A 19341-nucleotide genomic window follows, 5' to 3' on the forward strand; every position below is an offset into this window, starting at 1 on the left:
AAAATATTTATTTTTACATATACACATATATATATAATATATTATATATATATTATATATATATATACTATACATATACATACACATATATACATATACACACATACTCACTTATATATATATATATATATATTATATAACTTATATATATATATATATATATACATACATATATATATATATATATATATATATATATATATATACATACATATATTCACTATATATATATTATATATATTATATATATACATATATATATATATATATACATTATATATATATATATATATACATATATACACATATATATACTTTATCTCTTGATTTTTATTTGCCAGACTAAATGGGGGTAGACCAGTCCGGGAATGGCAAAAGTCTGGCCCCACATACCATTCTCCAGACTATTACCGTACTTTGTCCGAATTCTCCAATATTGTCCGGCAATTATTCCAATCATCTAGAGGATTCTGGAATGTAGGCTATGTATACCAACACAAGTCACATACACAGTACATAAAATAATAACATTAATGAAATAACAATGATAATAACTGACGCAATAGATGTATTCTGCTAGCTTCAACTCTAAGAATGGTTGTTTAGACAGTTGCTGATGAGACTGTGGAGGGCATGATAGAAGAAGATCAGAAAGCTGAGGAAAAAAAGGAAAATGAGCAAGGAATGGAGCACCACAAGGTCAGCCAACCACTAATCAGCTGACCAAGACACAAACACGCAATCTTGGACCGAATCAGCAATTTTAATTGGAAAATATTTTAATATTTATCACCATATAGGTTTGCACACCTAATTATTTGAAAGTCAGTCAAAAACTTGTGCTTAATTTAATTATTAATAGAAAATCACGATTCAGAGAGAAAATTTCTTAAAGTCAGCGTAAGTGTTTTGCCTCTAGCCTAACAACTCGCCTTGACGGACTTTTGTTTTGTAATAAAAATCGATTTACAATGCAGATAAATCTTTTTGTACTCAAAATAAATATTTATGCAAAACAGAAGTCTGTCAAGGCGTCCTGATGATCTGAAGGGGAAATATCTGCTAACACTGGCCAACCAATAATCTGCTGATTGAAATACAAACAATCATTGAATGTGATCTCGATCTTGGACAGAATCATAAATCTTAATTGGAAAATATTATAATCTTCATCACCATATAGGTTTGCACACCTGATTATTTGAAATTCAGTCAAAAGTTTGTGCTTAACTTAATTATTAATGGAAAATCACGATTCAGAGCGAAAATTTCTTAAAGTTGGCAGAAGTGCTTTGCCTCTAGCCTAACAACTCACCTTGACGGACTTTTGTTTTGGATGAATATTAATTTACAATGCAGATACATTTTTTTTGGACTCAAAATAAATATTTACACAAAACAGAAGTCTGTCGAGGTGTGTTGATGATCTGAAAGGGAAATATCTGCTAACACTGGCCAACCACTCATCAGCTGACCGAGATATAAACATAGACGACCTGAAGGGGAAATATCTGCTAACATTCGTGCATTTTAGCACTGAAACCTAATTTTTTAATGAAGTTTGTCAAGTAAAATTTTGGTAGATTTCAGATACTAGGTGCGTGATTGTCTGGAAATATATATATATATTTTCCAGTGAAAAGTGCCAATTTGGTATTTAGTCAGACCGAGTCGAGTGAGCTGAGTGAGCAGGAATGGATCCAATTGACTTTGTCCATAAGAAAATACGTTTTTTTTTATTACCTATGAATATTATTGTGTCCAAGCCTTCCTTAAACTTTACTGTGTTATGCAATAAACTATTTATAGTGACATTTGAGAAAGGTAAGAGGCAAACGGGATATTGCCATGAGTTAGGAGCTGGTGGGGTGAAGAAGGTTGGTGGCCAAGATGCGTTTTATGTACAAAAATAATTTCTTGAGTGTGTTATAAATGGCCTTAAACGAGTCAAAACCTTGTTAAAATTATACTGCATTGTGCAGCAGACTAAGCTTTACAAATTTATATGAGAGAATAATGGCTTGACCTTTGTTGTGAATCCTGGACTTGTACGGGCATTTGTATGGCATTAATGATAATATTGTCTGGCCTCAGCCCGTGTATCCGGAAAATCCAAAATACGTGGGAAATAGAGGTCTGCCAAATCAAGGGTTGAGTGTTTTATATATATCTAAATATATATATATATATATATATATATATATATATATATATATATATATATATACATACTTGGCCTATCTATATCTGTCTATCTATCTATCTACCCATATACAGTAATCCCTCCAATATCCGGATGACTAATAGAGCCACAGACAGGTCCGGATAGTGGTCCTGTCCTGGATATTGGGCCTCAGCTATGGACTTGTACTTATGTGGACCCTAACTCTGAAAAACACCTATACAACTCCCCTCTGGACATGCATTGCAACCTATTGGTAAGACCCTAAAATCAGACACCAATAAGGGACATAAAAGACTGAAATAAATGCAAAAGAACCATAAAAAGAGGTTTTAGAGGTGAGTTTATACTAATATTAAACATTCTTGGGTACTTACAAGTCCCTTGGCTCCTGGACTGGTTTGAACCGCCAGTTTGCAGGTCCACAGTTAATCCTCTGCACTCTAAATTCTAATTTCTTAACACTGCACATAACACTGTAAATTCCCTGTGTGTTCTAGTGGCAAGGTATTGCAGTTTATTCACTGTTTATTCACAAAAAACAAGCACCTGTGGCTTGCACTGTTATGAGTATCTGCTCTCCATCTGAGTTAAGCTGTGACTGTTGATGTTGGTGGGGTAACAGAGGTGCCAGATCGCATCATACTATTACCAATCTCCTCAACTTTCATTGTCAAATATAACTTTTCATTACCAAATTCGTAAAAGCTAGCATATATTACTTCTACTAATTATATATACAAGTGGGAAATACATGTAATCACTCTACTTATAACTAACACCATGTTGATTATTTTCACACTATGTAGGGTTAGCAGATTAATCAGAGAGAGCAAAACAACTAAGCCACCATCTCCATCCTGTGTATCCTCATACATGTGAAAAAATCCATTTGGTAAATGGCCATTATTCTAATTCATTGCACTCAAACGAATTTTCTATTACCAAATTGGCCCACACTTGGTAATGAAAAATACCAAAATGGCAACCTGACAGGGGAGGGGGAGGGGGAGGAAGGGAAGGGGTGAAGGAAGGGAGACCATGGTGTAACAGGCTGTTTGGCGCCCAGGAAGCGGGAATTTCAAATTATGGGAGGGAAAAAAAGTCAGATTTTTTCGAATTTTTTGCGGTTTTTGGCCCATTTTAGGGAATATTGGATCCCAGGAGGATTATGTCTGGTTAGTGGGGATGTTCGGATATTGGGCGTTCTGGATATTAGAGGGATTACTGTATATTTTTAAATACAGTAACAGAACAGAGAAATGAAAAACAAATGAATAAAAGAAAAAAAAAGTGCGGTATATACACCAGGATTACTGGTGTCCTCTGTCTCATAAGATATCTGTAATAGTTAGACTTGAACAGCAGTAGGCTGAATGTTTGGAGGGAAACAACTCTAAGGGAAGCTGAAGTTCCAAAGAGATGCAGTGTCGGGGGAATGAAAGAATTCTGATGATAAGCAGAAGTTCTGGCAATATAGATGAGTGGACATTCCAGTCATGAAGCGCTATCAGAGCGTCCAGAAAAGCCCGTGTAGCACGAGGGAACACATGGAGAGGTGGCACCATGTGGACGCAACCGTCTGGGACAGGCATTTGCTATCGCAAAATATCTATTAAATAATGCAAGGGAGGCAACATTCCTTCTTATTTGCAGGGGAGGTAGTTTATTTGTAAGTAGATTTCAGATAATTAGGTGCGTGAGCCACCGTGGAAAATATATATATATATTTTCCAGTGAAAAGTGCCAATTTGGTATTTAGTCAGACCGAGTCGAGTGAGCTGAGTGAGCAGGAATGGATCCAATTGACTTTGTCCATAAGAAAATACGTTTTTTTTTATTACCTATGAATATTATTGTGTCCAAGCCTTCCTTAAACTTTACTGTGTTATGCAATAAACTATTTATAGTGACATTTGAGAAAGGTAAGAGGCAAACGGGATATTGCCATGAGTTAGGAGCTGGTGGGGTGAAGAAGGTTGGTGGCCAAGATGCGTTTTATGTACAAAAATAATTTCTTGAGTGTGTTATAAATGGCCTTAAACGAGTCAAAACCTTGTTAAAATTATACTGCATTGTGCAGCAGACTGCTTACAAATTTATATGAGAGAATAATGGCCGGACCTTTGTTGTGAATCCTGGACTTGTACGGGCATTTGTATGGCATTTGATAATATTGTCTGGCCTCAGCCCGTGTCCGGAAAATCCAAAATACGGGAAATAGAGGTCTGCCAAATCAAGGGTTGAGTGTTTTATATATATCTAAATATATATATATATATATATATATATATATATATATATATATATATATACATACTGTATCTATATCTGTCTATCTATCTATCTACCCATATACAGTAACCCCTCCAATATCCGGATCAATAGAGCCATAGGCAGGTCCGGATAGTGGTCCTGTCCGGATATTGGGCCCCAGCTTATGGACTTGTACTTATGGACCCTAACTCTGAAAAACACCTATACAACTCCCTCTGGACATGCATTGCACCTATTTAAGACCCAAATCACACCAATAAGGGACATAAAAGACTGAAATAAATGCAAAAGAACCATAAAATGAGGTTTTAGAGGTGAGTTTATACAATATTAAACATTCTGGGTACTTACAAGTCCCTGGCTCCTGGACTGGTTTGAACCGCCAGTTTGCAGTCCACAGTTAATCCTCTGCACTCTAAATTCTAATTTCTTAACACTGCACAACACTGTAAATTCCCGTGTGTTCTAGTGGCAAGGTATTGCAGTTTATTCACTGTTTATTCACAAAAAACAAGCACCTGTGGCTTGCACTGTTATGAGTATCTGCTCTCCATCGGAGTTAAGCTGTGACTGTTGATGTTGGTGGGGTAACAGAGGTGCCAGATCGCATCAGCCACATTACCAATCTCCTCAACTTTCATTGTCAAATATAACTTTTCATTACCAAATTCGTAAAGCTAGCATATATTCTTCACTAATTATATATACAAGTGGAAATACATGTAATCACTCTACTTATAACTAACACCATGTTGATTATTTTCACACTATGTAGGGTAGCAGATTAATCAGAGAGAGCAAACAATCCACCATCTCCATCCTGTGTATCCTCATACATGTGAAAAATCCATTTGGTAATGCATTATTCTAATTCATTACCAAACGAATTTTTCATTACCAAATTGGCCCACACTTGGTAATGAAAAATACCAAATGGCAACCTGACAGGGGAGGGGGGAGGGGGAGGAAGGAAGGGGTGAAGGGACCATGGTGTAACAGCTGTTTGGCGCCAGGCGGGAATTTCAAATTATGGGAGGGAAAAAAAAAGTCAGATTTTTTTCGAATTTTTTGCGGTTTTTGGCCCATTTGGGGAATATTGGATCCCAGGAGGATTATGTCTGGTTAGTGGGGATGTTCGGATATTGGGCGTTCGGATATTAGAGGGATTACTGTATATTTTTAAATACAGTAACAGAACAGAGAAATGAAAAACAAATGAATAAGAAAAAAAAAAATTGCGGTATATACCAGATTACTGGTGTCCTCTGTTCATAAGATATCTGTAATAGTTAGACTTGAACAGCAGTAGGCTGAAGTTTGGAGGGAAACAACTCTAAGGAAGCGAGTTCCAAAGAGATGCAGTTCGGGGAATGAAAGAATTCTGATAAGCAGAAGTTCTGCAATATAGATGAGTGACATTCCAGTCATGAGCGCTACCAGATGCCCGTGTAGCACGAGGGAACACATGGAGAGGTGGCACCATGGACGCAACTTCGTCTGAGCATTTGCCATAAAAATATCTATTAAATAATGCAAGGGAGGCAACATTCCTTCTTATTTGCAGGGGAGGTAGTTTATTTGTAATGGCAGGGTTGTTAATAATTCTAACAGCTTCGTTTTGGATTTTGTCTAGTTGTTTTAATGCAACCTCTCCACATCCATTCCACAAGAGTGAGCAATATTCAAGCTGAGAGCGCACATGACTCTTATAAACTATAGCTAACTGCGTGCCAATGAAGAAGTTATGGACTCCGTACAATAATCCAAGTTTCTTTGAGGCAGTTTTAGCATGTGATCTAAAATGACAGGTCAAGCTGAGGGCAATGTTAAGTAAGACGCCGAGAATTTCAATACTTTTGGAGATGGGAATATTGGTAGCACTGAAGGTAATATACGAATTTGGCAATATCTGTGTATTAGTAAACTGTATATACAGTATTTAGTTTTACTGGCACTAAATGAGACAAGGTTGTTTTGTCCCCATTCACTGATCGTAGATAGGTCTTCATTTATGGACATGGCTGTACTGAGTTGAGAGGCAGAGATATTAGACTTTATAAATGGGAGTCTGAGTGTGAATGAACTATGTAGTGTTGAGTCATCTGCATATGAGTGGATGGGATTGTGGGTGACAGATAAGAGATCATTAACAGGGTTGGCGCCAGAACTGATCTCTGCGGCATGCTGGCGTTAACTGAGTGGAAATTGGAATATACATCATCTACTTTTACTCTTATTTTCCTACATCATCTACTTTTACTCTTATTTTCCTGTCATTGAGATGTAAGGAAATCAAAGGGAAAAAAAGACATTAGTCCATAGCAAGGGAGTTTGGACAGTACAGAACGGCGCCACACTCTGTCAAAAGCTTTAGAAATATCAAGGGCTATTGCATGAGTTTCTCCATGTAGGTCAATTGATTGATGGATGATATGAGTTAGGAGACTGAGTATGTCAATGGTGGATCATTCATGGCAAAAATCATTTTGTCTATAATTAAGCTGTTGGATTCAAGATGTTTAACAATGTGTTCATTAATTAAAGTTTCAAATACCTTACCAAGAGAAGATGTGACAGCTATTGGTCTGTAATCAGAGGGGTCAGAGGAACTTCCTTTCTTCGGAATTGGGTGGATATTGGCTTCTTTCCATGAATTTGGGAATGAAGAAGTACGTATGCATAGTCTGAATAATTTTGCTAGAACAGAGGCAAGTCAGGGGAACACTTTTTCAAAACAATTGGCAAAATTCCATCTGGGCCTGGAGCTTTGTCGGGAGGTAAATTGTCTAGGATGGATTTTACATATCTTGTCTGTATTTTAAGTAGAACAATTTCAGAAGAGTCAAGTTCTAGTACTGTATATCTATCCATATATATATATATATATATATATATCTTTCTATCTATCTATCTATATATATCTATCTATCTATCTATCTACATATATGTGTGAGTGCATAATCTCTATCTATCTATCTATCTATATATATATATATATATATACCTATCTATCTATATACCTAGGCTGCTTCCCCCAAGGAAAGGGAGGTAGCCGAGACAGGCCGACACACTCCCCATTTACTCATCCATTCAAACACATTCATTCGCATCTTAGCCCCAAAAGGGGCTACCATCCTATGTGGTAGGTGGGGGCGCTCACCATCCACTCACTCGATGTAGTGCTGCTCTCGGGTGTCTGCCCTTTCCTCTCCTCTCTCCATTTCTTCCTTCCTCTTCTGTCTTTCTTTACTTCATTCTTTCCTCGTCCTTCTGCCTACGGGTGACTTACACTCCCTCTTTTGTCTTTCTTTCTTTCATTCTTTCCTCTTCCTTCTGCCTATGGGTGACTCTACACTGAGTGACAAGCCTAATGGTTTCCTGTACACCAGGAAACCATTTACTACGCTGGGTGGTAACCATATAACCAAATCATGGGACGTGGTGGTTTAGTGGGTAATTACAGCACTCCAATCGGATTGAGCCGGTGAAGGTTTATATCCAAGGGATGGTTGGGGTTATTGCTCATGTAATGCCACTCAGGGATGAGTGAGGCTGGTCACTCTCATCTTAAATGTCAGGATCAAATTGCCTAGCCCCGGGCTTCTACGCTCCTCATGGGGCAAAGTAGAATTGGATGATGATGATGATGATGATGTATATCCATCCATCCATCCATCATCCAATCCTACATTGCCCCATGAGGAGTGTAGGAGCCCAGGGCTAGGCAGTTGGCCCCGACATTTAAGATGAGACTGAGTATGTATACATATATCAGTATATATATATATATATATATATATATATATATATATATATATATATATTACAGAGGTTCATAGTTTTCGCTGCTTGGATGTTCCTCCAAAACCGCGCAAAATGTGAAACGTCGAAGTGTGAAGTTAAGAATCAATGGGAAAAATAGAGAAGTGTTCCGGTGGGACACGTACCTACCCTATCAGAAAGCTCCATAATACCAACATAAAGAACTACAACATGAAACAAGCCCTACCCAAAAGTAAATGAAGAGTTTTTACTAGTGCTAAAACATCATAACACAATAAACATGTACCTGAAAAGACATTAAAACTGTTATAAAGAGTTGCAACACCAAAAATCCTTACCAGAAAAGAAGTGAAAACTGGCTTGAGTCGCAAGTGAAGGTGTGTTTACTGTAGGGTGGATGGGCTGGTTCCCTTGCTGAGCATTCATCAGGAGATCATTGCTCTTCAATACATAATGATCTTGTCCTTTAGTATCTTCTCGAATATCTTTATCATGTGGGAAGTGAGGGGCCACAACTCCCGATATCACTAACCAAGAAAAAACTGCCACTTTTCACTGGATTATTTAATTTTCAACATCAGAGTCTGTAAACTAAACCACGGTAATTTTATGGCCCTCTTTGTAACTAAAATGAAGGGAGAAACTAGAACAACATTATTTTACTCACTGCTACAAGGAAGAGAGGCTGTAATAACAGTCAAACAGAATCAAAAATTGGTAGGCTGAGTCTACCATCTCGGTCGTGGGACTGTTATTATTCTTTCCTTCCTTAAAGATCGATAAGCTTTATTTTACATCCATTTCATGTATTTGTCCATCAAGACCAACATAAACAGTGTTATGAGAAACATGTAACGATTCTTCGTTAAGAAATAATTGCGCGACATGGCTGAAGATCTTACGTACGGTACATTACGATCACAATAACAAACTTACGTGTGTCAACTTCCCCTATGACCTTTTTTCCTTGTTCATCTACAACTTATTTATCAATGAAATATAACAAGGCTTGAGTCATATTGTTGCGAATGTTGTGGCTCTTTTGCAGAAGAAATAACAATCAGAGAATAGTTGGTCACAGTAACCACACAATAATCCTGTGTGACTAATGCAAGTGATTCGCAAATAATTTTCTCTTAAAATTCAGCTAGCTGTATCCATGGAGATGAGTCATTATGATTATTCAGTAGATTAGTGGTTATGTATTAAATAACCAGGAAATGTTTTATAAGCACACAATACGGGGAACCAATCATAACCTAACCTAACCTACCCATGTTTTGACGAAATCAAGACCTACCAACAGACTTGGCGAAGTTAGATTGTGAAAATGATTCACAATGAATACTGTCCAATTATTCAGCTCTAGTTGTGCCGCTTGGTAACCATTCCTTATTGCAGTCATTCACTACAGCAGAGTACATGTAAAACAAGGAAACCTCTTTATGGCGTACTGTATGGGGAACTGTCCATGTTTTGATGGGGAAATGCGGGACACGTTGAGGTTACTGTATATTATGCAGCCAATTATTGATGAATTTTTCCAAAACCAAGGAATAGTTGTGCCTCACGGTAATAATCTGGTAATATTTTCATACAGCAAATTAGAATACATGTGTAGAATAATAGGAAACAACAAGAAAGTGTATCTAAAGAGTATCATCCATAACCTAACCAAACCAGTCTTTGACGGGGAAATGACCAGCCAAGGTCATGCCAGCTATCCACGACTGTCCTAAATTCAGTTACGTCCGTGTTCCATGGTAATAATTCTTTGCCATAATCATGCAGACATTTAAGTACATAAAGAAAATTACCGGGAAACGTCTTGCAAGCATGAAGAGTCGGGAACCAACCATAATCTTACCTAACCTAACCAGTTTTGACAGGGAAATGACTGAAAGACTCGTTGATGTGAGGTCGTGAAGGGATTCCTAACGAATTTTGTCACTATATTAGGCACTAGCTGTGCTGCGTGGTAACCATTATTTATCATATGCATTCAGTACAGTACAGTTACCTCTCAACTAACACGAGTTTAAAAAATGAGTTTTCGTTTTAACACAAGCAAATATTTAAGGAGATATCTTTAACTAACAAGGGTTTCTTGATTTAACGCAACTTTACTCGTACGTGATGGTTTCAAATTAGCTGTGCGCGCCTTGGACAGTCCCGAGCTGATAGACTGTGTGTGGCAGTTTATGCATAATTACAATTTTTTATTTGTCTCTTGCTTAAACTGGTTTTATTCGAACTATAATATTCGAAAATGAAGTTTGGCCCCATCCGTGCAATTTGGCTCATTTTCGGACAAAATTTGGCCAAGAAAGTGATGGCAGATCTAAATTGTTACAACATGATGCTGCAGAACAGAAAGAAGAAAACCATTCAGACCAAGATAGAGCAGTTCTTTATGATGAAGACAGAAAACTTAAGGGAGTTATCTTCATCACCAGTAGCACGGGAGTCAGAGGAAGAGGAAGAGGAAGAGGAAGGGCAGCAGAGCGAGGAGGGACAACAAATTTAGGGTGGGGAGTGGCGGGAGGTGGGATAGTGGGGTAAGGAGGGATAGCAGCAGATGATGAGTGATGCATAGATGAAGTGAGGCTGTGTTGTTATTGTTTGTGACCTACTTACTGTAATGAAAATGTTGCTTATACGGTAGTGTTTTTATGACCTACTAATGCATTAACAATGTTGAGGAACTTTCACAATGCCGTGAATGAAGCAGAATTGAAAGAAAATCCACGTAAAAAAAGGAAAACAGTATGTATCTGGGGAGAAGTAAACAACCCTGCGGCCCAACTAGGGCTCAAATGTTGTTTATTTCTCCCCAGATATACAGTTTTTGTTTTTTACTTGGATTTACCTTCAAATTAATATTGTTGCTCTTAAGTTTAGAGTAGCATAGCTCCCCCAGTGGGTAGACTTTCCCAGAGTCCAGGAACGTAACCCCCAATATTACCATTGATTCATGGGAAAATTGTTTAAAAAACGCGTTTTTAACTAACGCGACCTCTCCAGGAACCTAACCCTCGCGTTACTTGAGAGGTTACTGTACATACATACAAAACACCGGGAAAACGTCTTAAAACATACATCATATGGAACTGTCTAGGTTTTGACGGGGAAACGACTACTATCTATCTGTCTATTGCCAGACGTCTCAATCCCGTTTGGGGTGGCCACAAACAAATAGCCTCCACGTCGTCCTGTCCCCCGCCATTTCACTGCCCTGCTCCCAACTCACACCCCCCTCTCTCATATACCTCTCCACCCCATCCCTCCATCTCATCCTCAGCCTCCCCCTCCCTCTTCCCCCCTTCACCTCACTCACATACATTCTCTTCGTCAGTCTTTCACCCTCCATCCTCTCCACGTGGCCAAACCACCTCAGTGTGTTCCTCCTAACACTTCCTATCACATCACATCCACACCACAACGCTCCTTTATATCCTCATTCGTCAGTCTGTCTCTCCATGTGACTCCACAGGCTCCTCGACTACAAAAGGCATAAATCAAAAGGATAACGACGTAACGTGGATGATGGAAAATACTAACAAGAAATTCAAATTTCACTCTGCACTCGACACACAAAAAATAGTAGTACCTCCTATTTGTAATATTAGTAACAAAATCTCGATTGGTCATGCATTGTGTCTGAAATACTTCATTGTTTTATTCACAACAATTTTGTTATGCACTGCTTTTCATCCAGATTTCCTCCACTTAGGAGTCTTGTGCTTTGCTGAGCGGACCACTAAGCAGTATCGATGGTAGCACTTAAGTAGTCCACTCAGTAAAGTACTCCAGCCTGGGCCTTAAGTAGAAGTCAATACAAAATACTTAGTAATTTCGTAGGTGCGGGCCATAGATTGAGCGTTGGTACACATTGTCTGCTGAGTTTCGGCTGCCGGTTGGGAGCTGCGAAATGTAGGGAAATCAGCGGTGTGAAACAACTTGGAAACTTTTTCTTGAGCGAAAAACAAGGCGTCAAAGTAAAATGTGTCGAAAAATGAGGAACCACTGTAAATATATATATATATCTATCTACCTATCTATTGCCAGACGCCTTAATCCTGTACGGTGTGGCCACAAACAAATCGTCTCCATGTCGCCCTGTACCCCGCCATTTCACTGCCCTGCTCCCAACCCAAACCCCCCTCTCTCATATACAGGTCTCCCTCGTTTTACGATTGGTATGCATTCCTAGAAAGGCAATCGTAAACCGAAATATCGTAAAGCGAAATTAAGGTTTAATGGGAAAAATAGGGATGCGTTCCTGGACTCATGGATAAGGAACCCATGACCCATACAAGTGATCTAATATGCAATAAAAATGATGATGTTTTATGTATAGTAGTGCATCTGAATCACAATGTATGTACATTTGCAAACATAAAGACATGAAATAGCAAAAACAACATGAAATACAGCTGTACTGTACTGTAATGTACTGTTATATACCCTCCTACTGTACTGTAGCTCCGTCCACCCTTAGTCGGTCCCCCCGGAGGCTGGAAGACGTAATGCCTTAAACCCTTAACCGTGGGGGACGATTGGGGGGGGAATGTATGTGTTAGTGATTGTTATGTGTGATTTGTTGCCAGTGCGTATTTTAATTGACTGTATTTCTGAGTTGCTGAGTGAAGACGAAGGGGAGCTGCAAGGCTTGGTGGATGAGTTTGAGAGAGTGTGTATGAAACGGAATCTAAAGGTGAATGTAGGGAAGAGTAAAGTGATGGTCTTTGAGAGAGGTGAAGTTAGTGAATGTACAGCGAGGTTGGATGGTGAGAAATTGGAAAATGTGAGTACGTTTAAGTACTTGGGTAGTGTGATGAGTAAGGATGGAGGTTTGGAGGGTGAAGTGCTTGAAAGGGTACAGCAGAGAAGAAAGGTTGCTGGTTCTTTGAAAGCAGTGATAAGAAACAGGGAAGTGAGCATGGAAGTGAAAAAGTTACTACATGACAGTATTGTGATACCAACTCTAACGTACGGAAGTGAAGCTTGGACATTGTTGGAAGGACACAAAGTCAAGAGTGAGAGCAGTGGAAATGAGTTATTTAAGAGGAGCCTGTGGAGTCACGTGGAGAGACAGGCTGACGAATGAGGATATAAAGGAGCGTTGTGGTGTGGATGTGGATGTAATAGGAAGCGTTATGAGGAACACACTGAGGTGGTTTGGCCATGTGGAGAGGATGGAGGGCGAAAGACTGACGAAGAGAGTGTATGTGAGTGAGGTGGAGGGGGGAAGAGGGAGGGGGAGGCCGAGGATGAGATGGAGAGATGGGGTGGAGAGGTATATGAGAGAGGGGTGTGTGAGTTGGGAGCAGGGCAGTGAAATGGCGGGGGACAGGGCGACTTGGAGGCGATTTGTTTGTGGCCACCCCAAACGGGATTGAGGCGTCTGGCAATAGATAGATAGATAGTATTTCTGTTGTGGTGTCACGTGAGGGGAGAAGTGACTGTGTGTGCACTGGTATCTGCAAAGTTGATGGATTTGTGTACCAGGGTGATGAGTCCACCGCCACCGCCGTCGGCCCGGTCTTGTCGAATGGTGGTGAAGTTATGAAATGTCGGTGTTTTCTGTGCTCTGTGTAGTTTTGTTTCTTGTAAGATGGCAATGTGTATGTTCTGTTGTTTGATGAATTGTGTGAGTTCATGTTTTTTGGTGTTTATGCCATCTATGTTTAACTGAAGGATGTTTATGTTGTGTGTGTGATGTATGTTGGCTGCTGCAGCACAGGGGGGAGGTGGTGTGGGTAGAGGGGAAGGGGTAGGAGGAGGCTGTGATGGAGGTAAGGGTTGAGGTGGATTAGGATGGGTTGGAATGGGAGGAGTTGGGGGACTGGATGGTGTGGGAAGGGTCGGTGGGTTTGGCTGTGGAGGTGTGAAGGAAGTAGGAGTAGGATTGGCAGGGGGGTTGATGGGTGGGGGGAAGGAGCATAAGGAGCAGGTCCATGTGTTTGTGTAATGTTTTCTGGATGCAAGTGTTGTGCAGGTGAAATGGGTCCAGTTCTTGCAGGAATTGCACTGAACTGAACCCTTTGTCTGTCGGCTCGACGTGATTGGTTTTGAGCATGTTGGACATATGTATTTGTTGGTGGGTCCTGGATTGCTCTCAATGTCACCGGCTAGAAGATGTCGTCGAGAAATGACAGCTGGGGAGTCATTTCTCGGTGTAGAAAAAACGGTGTTGTTGTGTGTGTTGTGTTGGGAGATGTGGTACTTGCCCGGGCGACCGAAGCCACTCCTAGGTACTCGAGCCCCGTGAGGGGTCGGGGGGATTTGCGGTGGTTTGGCCCCCATGCTGTCCTCCTCTTCTCTTCGACAGCCTCTGGGGGGTAGACCCACGACGAAGATGGCACCGCTCTAGGTCTTATTACTTGTAGAAAGTTTTACAGTATTTTTTCTAATTATACTGCTGTACAATCAAGACTAAATGCCAACAATTAACTGCTGATATACCAGCTACTACCAATTATAATATTCAGCTGAGAGAAGGGTGGGAGGTGGATTGGTGAGTTGTTGATGGAGGGGGTAGGGGCTTGATTGGGGGCTACAGGTTCATGGGAGAGGGTAGGGTTTGGCTGGGGAGTAGGGGGTGAACGGGAGGTGGTGCAGTCTAAGACGACAGTTGCAATCTCCTGCAGTGCAGCTTAGGCTGTCAGTTAGTTTATGGGTTAAGCATTCACTGATAAATAGTAGGCATTAAGAACAGACTTTATACCTGGGAGCAAGAATCTTACCTGTGCATGTGGCAGTGTCGATGTGACGAGAATGGAGGAAGTGACGAAGATCCTTAACCCTCAGTGCTGTGACTTCTGAGATGTCTAGCGGCCACTGTGTCAGTACCAGGCACTTGTTACATCGTCGTGACCCACCACTGCTCACACGCTTCAGGCACTCTCCACAGAACACCAGTCCACATATACCACATATTTTCTGTGTGGATATAAAACAGAAAATGACCTGTAACAATGTCACTATATATTACATTACGATGCTGAAGGCCAAATTCTCAACAGCACAGGAGACTTCACAGTACTTCTTATCAACTTATTCTACATACGGCACCCTGATATTCTCTCACGGTATTTGTATCCTTTTGGCAGCAACCTACTTTGCAACAGTAACATGTATAGAGATATTATGGTATAATTATTTAATAACAAGATGAGCATCTGAGTGAAAGGTTTAAGATCAATGATTGAGTGAAATAAGATGTGTAATGTCCCTATGCCTATTCTGTATATATATATATATATATATATATATATTTAATGAAGTAAAAAACTGAGTTATGGAAATGAGAGAGAGAGAGAGAGAAAGAGAGAGAGAGAGAGAGAGGAATTATAATCAATAACGAAGGGTGGGATATCTCTAACGTGATGGATTCAAACCAGTGTTGCTTGGTGGCAGTGAACATGAGGTTTGTACAGTAGACTGCTGCAGAGTCTTGATGTCTGTGAGGGTCAAGCTTCGAAACTGAATGTTTAGTGTCATGGATGCTGATGGGGAAGTTGACTCCCACTGTGATATCATGGTGAATGGAGAGAGACTTGAACTGGGATAGGAACCTACGTACCTGGGTGCAGTATATAAAAAAGCAAGGTAATGCGCAAAGGATGTAGAGAGTACAGTGGCACAGAGATATATGTGGCTGGTGCTTTGAGAACCTTGATACTAAACAGTGCTCGAGGGTATGGAGACTGCAAGAGGATTGCAAGGTGTTTTAGTCCCCTTATTAATCCCTAAACCGCGGGCTTGTTTTGCTCTGACTTGCAGCTCCGGCGGGCACATTCGCGCTCCGACAGACTCTCTAAAAATATTTGCCAAAAATCAGTTATTAAACCTAGAACATTAAAATTACCTATCCATATGGCACATACCTTCAGCTTTCTCCTAGGATGTCTGTTGAGCCTTCGTCGAGTACCGTAGGACTTGTGGAGACCTCTGAAGTTGGGTAACGAAGTCTCCACTTTACACTTCCCAACAACCCGTAATATGATTACCACAGCCTGATATTATCACTAGAAACACTATTCTATGATTCTCAAATAGTTTGGAATCCATACTCCAAAAAAAAAACACTGTGAAAGCAATGAAAATTACGAGGGCGTATGACCTTCCCACTTGCGATCGTTTGCCGCTGGTGTTCTGTCATTTATTATTCATAAAACTCCTCACACTTTATATTTCTATTACTCTATAACACTTATATATACCTACAATCTTTATCCATAAGTTTCCTTCAGTAATAATAGTTTATTGTCACTGTGGCATTCAATTTCTCTTTCAGTAAAATACGTAGCATTCACTTTCTCGTCCTGTATACTAGCGCTGAGAGTGAATGTCACTTTTACCTTCACTCTCATAACTCATAGTATTCATACATGCTAGAGTGAAACTTTCACTTTCATTACTCCTAGTATATATACTTGTATTCTTATTATACTACTCATTTACTTTTCTATTTACATTCTCTATTTTATTTACATTATTTACATTTCTATTTTATTTACACTGGTGTTAGGCACTGTCATTTGCAGTAACTTATAAAACTATTTTCCACTGTTCACTTATACTTACATTCACTGCTTTCACTTGCTGTTTACACATTATTTACATTTCCACTTGCACTGTTTTACTCACCAGAAAGATCGTAGTCACTCTCTATCATTTGTCAGCCCTTTACCTCTTTCCACACGAGGTTTAGTTAGGGGTAGAGGTCACAGGGCCCTTTGCATGGGGCTAAAAAGCAGTGGAATTTGACAGGCGCGAATCCGACGTACTCTCACCTTGAAAGACGACAGTAAACTGATACTGGTGGCCTGCCTAGAGGGGGAGTGCAATACTGCCAACGTCAGCCTTGTGACAGCTGCCAATATATAGCTATGAAATGATTGGCAGGAAATCTAGACAATACATAATAAATTAGGTAGTTCCAGGTGAATGTAAATATCACTTAGGCTTCTCCCTTCCCTCCTTATATATATTTTTATTACGAGAATAGATTATACGGCACATTTCAAGGGGAAATAAAATAGCAAAAATTAGCGAACGAGTGCACGTGAGGTGTTGTCAGGCGATAATTAGCCAATTCCAGGTGTATGGCACAATCACTTACCTTATTTCTTTTTTGTATATATTATTTGGTATAAGAATAAGGCATAGGGCTTATTTCAATGGATGAAATCAGTGGAAAATTCCAGGGAAGATTTACTTAGTGTAGAATACAGTGGAGTGACGTGGAGGGACAGGTTGACGAATGAAGAAGTGAAGGAACGTTGTGGGGTAGATGTGGATGTGGTTGAAAAGATTAGGAGAAATACACTGAGGTGGTTTGGACATGTGGAGAGAATGGAGAATGAAAGACTGACTAAGAGGGTGTATGCAGGTGAGGTGGAGGGAGGGAGAGGGAGGGGTACACCGAGGATGAGGTGGAGGGATGGAGTTGAGAGGTATATGAGGGAGGGGGGGGTGAGTTGGGGGGGGGGAATCGAATGGTGGGTGACAGAGTGACTTGGAGGCGTTTTGTCTGTGGCCACCCTTTGCGGGATTAGGGCGTCGGGCTATAGATAGATAGATAGATAGAATACAGTGTGGTGGCCTGCAATAATTAGGTAGTTCCAGGTGAACGTAAATATCACTTAGGCTTCTCCCTTCCTTTCTTATATATATTTTTATTACGAGAATAGATTATATGGCATATTTCAAAGGGAAATAAACAGCGAAAATTAGCGAACAAGTAATGTGAGGTGCTGTCAGGTGATAATTAACCAATTCCAGGTGTATGGCACTCTCACTTACCTTATTTCTTTTTTGTATATATTATTTGGTATAAGAATAGAGCATAGAGCTTATTTCAATGGATGAAATCAGTGGAAAATTCCACGGAAGATTTACTTAGCGTACCATGGCCGGGCAGGCAAGAGGAGAGGGTAATGGAGGGGAGGTAGGGAGGGGAGTCAAGAACGGAGAGAAATGGCTAAATTGTCAACAATGGATTGGAGTACAGATGAGATTAAGAGTGCTGACTAGTGTTGGACATTGGCAGTACTGATAGATGATACAAGCCACCACTTGAAAGCCCAGGCGAATTCAAAATAACACAGAATCACAAAAGTGACACCCCGCGGTATGATCCCTTGCTCCCAAGCGTCACGAAAGTGACGCCCCGCGGTTAAGGAGTTAAGGTATGAGTGTGAGATATTGGTGTGACAGAACAAAAAGAGACAAGAGTAAGAGCAGTGAAAAAGGGATTACTGATGAATGTCTATTGATTGGGTACAGTGGATAAGAAAAAATAACCCATGAAAGTTGTGGAGTCTGTTGACAACAGGGCTGAAGAAAGTGTGCTTTGATAGTATGGCCAATTGGAGAAAAAATATGTAACAAGATGATGAAAAGGATATGATAAGTAAGCCTTATGATGAGAGATGGCATGGGTAAGCCAAATTGAAGGTAAACAGATATGGTAATTGAGAAAGCAAGGTATGGAGACTTATCGATGTGGGAACTGACAGGGGAGTGATTTGGTTGGATGCAGTATATACAACAGAACACACGGCGAGGGTTTGGCATCCCCTTTTTAGTTTCACTGTTGTCGTACTGATGGGTAGTGTGAGTCACATCTATAAAGAAAAATGTCAAGAAAAGTTGTAGATGGCAACACAGCAGAGGCAGCGTCAGGATTCCATGGACCTGAATGGCGAGTTAAGAGCATGTGGCTCATTTCCCTAGGTATGCTGTTGATTAGTTTTCCCTCTATTGTGCTTTTCTCTTTCTGGACCATGCCTCACCCTTCCCTTCAACAAGAAAAAGAAGTCAGGAGAATAATAATTGATGACGAAGACGATGATGATGATGATGATGAGCATGAGGAGGAATACAGTACAAAGGAATAGAAGCAGCAACAGACCTTACGGTCCCTTCAAGGCTGCTTGTTACAGGGCAGACTATGACTACAAGATCTAACTCTACATGCTGAAGGATATGGATAGTAAAGCAAGAAGGCTCCCCTTTCCTCCAAACCCTCCAGGAAAAAGTGCGAAGGACCACCATGCAGCAAGGAAAAACTAACATGAAAGTTTCAT

At 40.1% G+C, this 19341-nt stretch overlaps 1 protein-coding gene across 3 annotated transcripts in view; it reads right to left on the reverse strand.

Moving 5' to 3' along the window:
• Window positions 1–19341, reverse strand: part of LOC145403197 (E3 ubiquitin-protein ligase RNF34) — a 214781-nt gene that overhangs the window by 83434 nt on the left and 112006 nt on the right. For all 3 annotated transcript variants that reach the window (XM_080275011.1, XM_080275012.1, XM_080275010.1), the window contains exon 3: window positions 14992–15187. In XM_080275011.1, the coding sequence (XP_080131137.1) occupies window positions 14992–15187 (196 nt within the window). The remainder of the gene's footprint in view (window positions 1–14991; window positions 15188–19341) is intronic.

Source organism: Coenobita brevimanus, chromosome 60, assembly GCF_032717465.1.
Source record: "Coenobita brevimanus isolate Jiangsu-jjx chromosome 60, ASM3271746v2, whole genome shotgun sequence".
Classification (NCBI taxonomy): Eukaryota; Metazoa; Arthropoda; class Malacostraca; order Decapoda; family Coenobitidae; genus Coenobita; species Coenobita brevimanus.